General features: G+C 47.3%; 1 protein-coding gene across 1 annotated transcript in view; it reads right to left on the bottom strand.

Annotated features, from left to right (window-relative positions):
- Positions 1–419: 419 nt before the first annotated feature.
- Positions 420–6,739, bottom strand: part of Il31ra (interleukin 31 receptor A) — a 33,372-nt gene continuing 27,052 nt past the window's right edge. The window contains exons 13-15 of the mRNA XM_051172411.1: positions 4,111–4,204; positions 2,558–2,639; positions 420–1,142 (exon numbers count right to left, since the gene is read on the bottom strand). Of these exons, the coding sequence (XP_051028368.1) occupies positions 657–1,142; positions 2,558–2,639; positions 4,111–4,204 (662 nt within the window). The 3' untranslated portion in view covers positions 420–656. The remainder of the gene's footprint in view (positions 1,143–2,557; positions 2,640–4,110; positions 4,205–6,739) is intronic.

The following is a 6,739-nucleotide window of genomic DNA, read 5'->3' as shown; positions in this document are numbered from 1 at the left end:
TTTACCAGCAGTCAAGGTGTGATAAACTTGGGGTGAAAGGGCTGGGTGGAGCACTTGCCTAGCATAAACAAGTCCTTGGGTTCAACCCCCAATGTTGCAAAGTAAAAAAGGAGGAGGAGGAGGAGGAGAAGGAGGAGGAGGAGGAGAAGGAGGAGGAGGAGGAGGAGGGGGAGAGGAAATGAAGTGAGGATGAAGAGTCCGAGGAAAGGCATTGCTGAAGACCCTTGAGACAGAGTAAGAACTGAGGAGCCTGGCGTACAGTTAGGAATCCCCTCCACTTCATGGCCTCTGCGGGAACAGGGACAGGGCAGGGAATAGTCGAGATAAGGTTCCCACCAGAGCCCAGTGCCAACAGAAAACCATCCTGGAGCCCAAGGGCAGCTTCAGCAATGGCCAGGATGACAGCTCCTGTGGATGAGATCAGTTGTGTCCACCCAGGGGTCCATTAAGCTCGGCCCTTCTCTTGAAAGCATCATCTCAAGGCGCCTCAGTCAGAGTGCTCGGAGGAAAGTAACTCTGTTCTTCCTGGCCTAAGTCGACGTCTGTGTCACAAAGTTCCTGGCAGCTGAGCAGCAAAATGAACAGGAAGGGGCTGAAGGAAGCTTCTGGAAGGCTCAGTCTCTACGAGGGGGCGGTCCGTTCAATTTCCGTGGTCCTCACACCACAGGGCACTTAGATCTCTCCTTGTTGTGCTCTGGGACATTTTTATGCACAAGAAACTCCCTGGTTGACAGCGAATTTTTCAGGTATGGAGTCAGAGCTTGCTCCTCACGGGGAGGCTCTTGTTCCAGGCTCTGACCAGAAAACAGAAGTTGCTTGTCAGATTTTGAGTATGTCTCTTCCTCCGTTTCTAAACACTGACTGTGGGAGTCTCCAGAAGCAACCTCGGTTAAAACAGAGGGCTCCTTAAAAGTTGTCTCCTCCGGGGGACAGTCGGGCCTAGACGGGGAGGTCACATACTCATTCACTCCTCCCAAAACGTTCTCCTGACCCTTTCCAGCTTCCTCTGTGGGAACTACTTGCAGAAAATTCTCAAAGTTGACTACCAGCTTGTCAATGAGGTCAGCGGGGACAGAACATGGTTTTAGGACCCTGTCTTCTGTGTTCCCAGAGTTTTTGGACTCCTTCAGACTTGATTTGCCCTACAAAAAAAGGGGGACACCCCAGGGGTCATGTAAGGACTACAAATGACAGAGTGGAATCATAGATTTGGGGCCCAGAAGCCCTTCCCCTCACTTAGCTCCCACATCCCTCCCTGGTCCAGACAGTGAACAGCCACTTCCTCGGGAGCTTGGCGACAGCGTTCCACTTGCAGAGGAACAGCACCCACTAGCCCCACAGTCCTTCTAGAGAACTCAAGGCTATTTTCCATACCATATTTACAAAACTCCAGGTGAGATGAAGACTCTTTTGTTGTTTTGTTTAGTTTTGTTTTTGGAGACAGGGTTTCTCTATGTAGCCTTGGCTATCTTGGATTCACTTTGTAGACCAGGCTGGTCTCGAACTCACAGAGATCTGTCTGCTCCTGCCTCCCAGAGTGCTAGGATTTCAGGCATGGGCCACCTCGCCTGGCTGAGGTGAGAACTCTTAGGGAAAAAAACATAAAGGCACTGGAAAAGATACCAGGAGAAACTCTAAGGTGGCCTTACAACAGGGCAGGGTCCCTGTCATCTTTGTCTCCTGCTGACCAGCCCCAGGGCCTGGCATACAGTTTGCAATTAAACAGAACACGCTGTAGAGGACAGGCCCACAGACTACGCAAGGCATGTCTCATCAACTTAATAAACAGGAGAGCAAAGAGGCCGACACAAGTGAAGAAAAGGATGGAGCAAAAATAGCACTCGTTATTATAGAGATGTCCATGTTTAAACAATTTTTCTAAGTTAAAAAAAAAAAAAAAAGACTAATGTTTTAAATTCTTGCACCAAGGCCAACTTGGGAAAGAACTTTCAATAGGAAGGGATTTAAGAGCTGCGCTTCCACTCAGGAGGAAATCATAGCTCAGACATTTTTCAAGTTTCCTATTTAAAAATATGCTTTAAAGGATTTTTACTTGGAAAAATACACTAGGAAGCCCTACTGCTAATTAATTAACAATACTGGCCATTGGAGGGATAAAGGTGCCTTTGGATTGCTATCTCCCCAGTCTTCCTGTGTCTCTGAGTGTCCCCCAGATTAATTTGCTTGTGGCTGCTTTTTAAATGTCCACGGAGATAATAGTCAGACTCCCCATCAGAGCCAAGTCAGTGGAGCAGTCCTTCTTCTGTGGCATCCATGGTATCCTCACAGGATCAGTTCTATGTCGGGAACACCTCAGGCACCAGTGAGGGCCTTTCCTCCAGTCCAGGGTGGATGGTGAAAGTCACGGTAGGAAGGCGTATTCCATCTGCCCATTCAGCTGTTCCCTGGGTCTTTCAAACTTCTAGTTCTTTCTCTATGAACCCTGGGGAAAGCCTCTCCCATTCCCATCCACCCAGTCCACCACCCCTCAACTCCCCCCCCCCCCACCTCCCAGCCAGCCTGCACAATCTCCTGGACAAAACCAAGCAATGTGTACCTTGAAATCACCTCCGAGCCATGTGGCTAAACTACTTTCAGCAGGGTTGGGAACATCAGGACAACAAAGACGAGTCAAGTGGCTATTAAAAGATGAGATTTTAAGAGAGAAGTGAGTTTAGGACATGGTCCATGTGTGGTGTGTGGCTGAGCTCAGGGCAAGGTTGACTAAAGACAACTATGTGACTCCCTACTAAGAAGGGTATGGCTGGCTTGAATGAGTATGGCCCCTGCTGGCTTCTATGCTTGAATACTTAGCCCCTGCCACTGAACCCCCCAACCCTGACCCCCCCACTCAATTGGTGGAACTGTTTGAGAAGGATTAGGAGGTGTGGCTTTGTAGGAGGAGGTGTGTCACCATTCCCAGCTAGTGCTCTCTGTCTCATGGCTTTGTGTGTCTCAGGATGGGGCTCTCATCTACTACTCCATCACCGAGTCAGCCTCCTTGCTGCCATGCTCCTTACTATAATGGTCACGACCTCTAACCCTCTCAAACTATAAGCCTCAAATAAAAACTTTGTAAGCTGCCTTGATCACGATGCCTTATCGCAGCAATAGAAAATAACTAAGACAGAAGGTAACTGTACATCTCTCTATTCAGTAAGTTTCCACACTCTTGACAGGAAACATGACGCTGTTGCCTGTGGGACAACACAAAAGGAGGCACATGATTCCCCCATATAGTTATATCCTTACCTTCCTTTCTCCATCACTCCTGTATCCCTACCCTGGTCCTGATGCTGGAAACTGCATTACAGTCACTTTGGCAAATGTGCTCTCCGGAGCAGTTAGTGCACTAACCACCCACACTGGTGCACAGGGGTTCCCGGCTTCAGCACCAGCATTGCCAGCTAACCAAAGTACACATTCCCAGTCTTTATCCCAGAACTTGGAGTCAGAAACCCTTGAGGAAGGACCTGCTTCTGACATGCGCCTAGATTGAAGATGATTGCTTAAGCGCATGATGTACCAAGACTTGTCTGTGACTTGGCTGCAGCAGACTGTTGGGAGTTAATGAAGAGCGAGGCACAGCTGCCTGGCGGGGAGAGCTCACAGGGCCAGTGTAGAGCACCCTACCAAGGAGGAGCCCACTGCAGGGAAAAACATGAGGTGCTGAAGATAAACTTTTTGCCCCACACTGGCAAGAGCCGGCAGGACAAGGGCAGCCAGCCCTCCAACTCTGCACCACAAACACAGAATAGGTCTGTGCTCTCACCCAGCTGCCTAACACCCTAATTCCAGGGCTCGGGCTCGGCTCTGCTTCAGCCTCAGGTGCTAGACATCGGCAGAAAGAGCCTATGGAGCACCTGGTACTCCCTTGGCCTCAGAAGAATCTACACTTGGTGTACAGACCTGAACAAACGAGTCTTCTTGTTTCTCAGAATCCTCATGAGCCTGAGGGTGTGGTCTTTAATCATTTCCACAAATAGCAACCACGTGTACGAATGAATAGAACCCCCTGGGGTGGGCGCCCCTCACACCACGTGCCGTGATGCCACCCACTGCTTTCTGCGGCTGATTTTTTACGGCATTCGCTGTCAAGTATGAACTCACTTTGGCTTTTTGAGACCAAAAGTCACTGTTTTGATGCTAAGCAGAAGAAGGCCTCCTCCGACTAGAGATGTTAGAAGGATAATTTCAAAGATACCTTTGTGACAAAGAGAACAAAATACCATTATCAGTAAAGTTCCCTGAGTCCTTAACAAAAATCAAATATTAACTTTTTATTTTTAGCTTCAGTAACATTTTCTATTTAAATTCAACTTATTTCTATTGGAACCACTGACACTCTGGTTCCCCATCTAGCTGCCTTCTCCCTAGACAACCTGATACTGATATCTTTTCTTTCGTATTAGTATATATCACTATACAAAATAATGAGCTCCACTGACATCTCCCAATACTACACATCATAACTTTATATACTGATAGATGCATGTTTGCCAGAATCATCATCTAACTCCATTTATTTAGTCAGTTCTTACTGAGCAGAACTATTGGCCAGACATCATCCTGAGAAATAAAGCAAGCAGACAAGCAAGAAATATCAGATCCTTACGCACACGGCTCTTATGTACTGGGGTAGAAAAACTCGCAGAGTAAAATAGTTCATTTTTGATCGTTGGCTGGACTCGACTGAGAGATGCCTACAGAACAGTAACACATGCTTCTGTGAGTCCGTGAGGGTGTGTCCAGGGGACTGACATGGGAGAACAACTCAGGCAAAGACCCACCATGAGTGTAGGCAGTGCCCTCAGACAGGCTGGGGCCCAGATGGGCTACCCGTGGGAAAAGAGGACAGTCAGCTCCTGAGCACGAACACTCACGGCTGCGGCCACTGCCCACCGATCTCAGACTTCAGCTTAGCCAGCCTTTGATCTGGACCCACTCTAGCAACTCTCCAGAGAGCCTGCAGGCCTCCAGCTTTACACAGGGACTGCGCTGTTACCCCACTCTTGTCCTCAAGATCCTAACTAGGACCTACCAGGGTCTGCCTCGCTGGCACCATGAATGCCACTGCTGGAAAGCCCAGCCTCCAGTCACTTAAATCCTATCAGTTCTGTTCTTTTAGAGGATCCTAAGTAATAGAATAACAGGAGAGTACTTCAAATGAAACAGAATAATCAAATAGAGGATCTAGGCTAAAATGGAGGGAGGTTAACAACCTAATTTTGTATTTACTTATGTTTTACTTATTTAATTTTCCAGATAGGGTCTCATTGTGTAGCTTAAACTATCTTGAACTCACCACGTAGGCCGAGCTAGCCTCACATTTTAGCTTTTCACGCCTCTGCCTCCTGAGTGCTGAGGCTGAGTGTACCTCGCCTGGCTAAATCTGACTCCCAGAAAGAGCCTGCTCCGAATTACAGAGAAAAGCAGTCGAGGAGATGCGAAAGCTTGGGAGAGAAAGCAAGTTAGAGAAACGGTGGCGTCAGAAAGTGGTAGGAAATGAGGTAAGAAGGGGCAGACAGCGTGTATTTTGTTTAAAACATAAAGCTGCGACTGGTGAGATGTCAACAGGGAGCCACAGCTTTACACTGTGTCTGAGTGGGTTACGAGGACCGAGAAAGAGTCAAGAGCACTGGCTGCTCCTGCAGAGGACGCAGGACCAGCTCTCAGCACCCACCCGGCTGCTCGCAACTGCCTGTGACTCCAGTGCCAAGTCATGTAAGAGTCTTCTAACCTGTGCAGGCATGTGGTGCCCACATGTCCCCCCCACCCCCCTCTGTCTCTCTGTCTCTTTCTCACACACACACACACACACAAATAATAATAATAATAACAACAACAATAATAATAGTCTTCTAGAAAAGAGGGTGGACTGTAGAGGAGCCTGGACGGAAGTGGAGCGGCCTCATCTACAGGCCGAGGGGACAGATTCAGGCTCCAGCATCGGGTCTTGCTTTCACTTTGATCCTAAGAGAACGTCTCCTGAGCTGACACGACTTGTACCTAGTGTTCTGAAAATACAACATGATTTCTAAACGATTTTTTAAAAGTAGCATTAAAAAGAATTCCAAGAAGGCATCCTTAGCCGGCAGAAGAGAACATTCTTTGTGTGAAGGCGTATGTTCTGGTCATGGTTCCCAGAGCCACAAGTCTGCTTTATTCTTTAAAAATATAAATAAGCGGCTTTTGAGATGCATCAAGAAGACATGTTTTTGGCTTATACTAATTATTGCAAAACTTGACAGTGTCACTTGATTTTTTTTCCCCACTTTTTTGAAACAAGGTCCTTCTGTGTAGCTCTGGCTGTCCTGGAACTCACAATGTAGACCAGGCTAGCTTTCCTCTTCTTTTTCCTTTGTCTATTATTTAGCCTCTGCTTTCCCAGTAAATATCTTCCTTAACCAACCACCATATGAAACTATTATATTTTACATTATTTGTTACATCTTCAAATTCTTCTTGTTCTCCACGTTTTCAATATAAAAGCTGCTAAGTTCAATGCAAAACAAAACAAAACAAAACAAAAAAAAGAATGCTACATATTGTAGCATCAAGTCTCTTGTTTGTCAGTGACCTCTGATCAGCCAGTTTTTCCTTCCACAGTCCTATTGCACAACTCTTGACATTTAGAAACTGGTGAGTGCGGGGTAAGGCGACAGCCTTCAGCATGGCTGAGGACCAACCTGATGGCGACTGCTCCTTCGATCAGAACAGAGCAAAATGGCCAGAAGTC

Source organism: Acomys russatus, chromosome 30 (assembly GCF_903995435.1).
Source record: "Acomys russatus chromosome 30, mAcoRus1.1, whole genome shotgun sequence".
In the NCBI taxonomy this organism is placed as follows: Eukaryota; Metazoa; Chordata; class Mammalia; order Rodentia; family Muridae; genus Acomys; species Acomys russatus.
The sequence above is the reverse complement of the archived record's forward strand: the minus strand, read 5'-3'. Positions and strand labels throughout refer to the sequence as shown.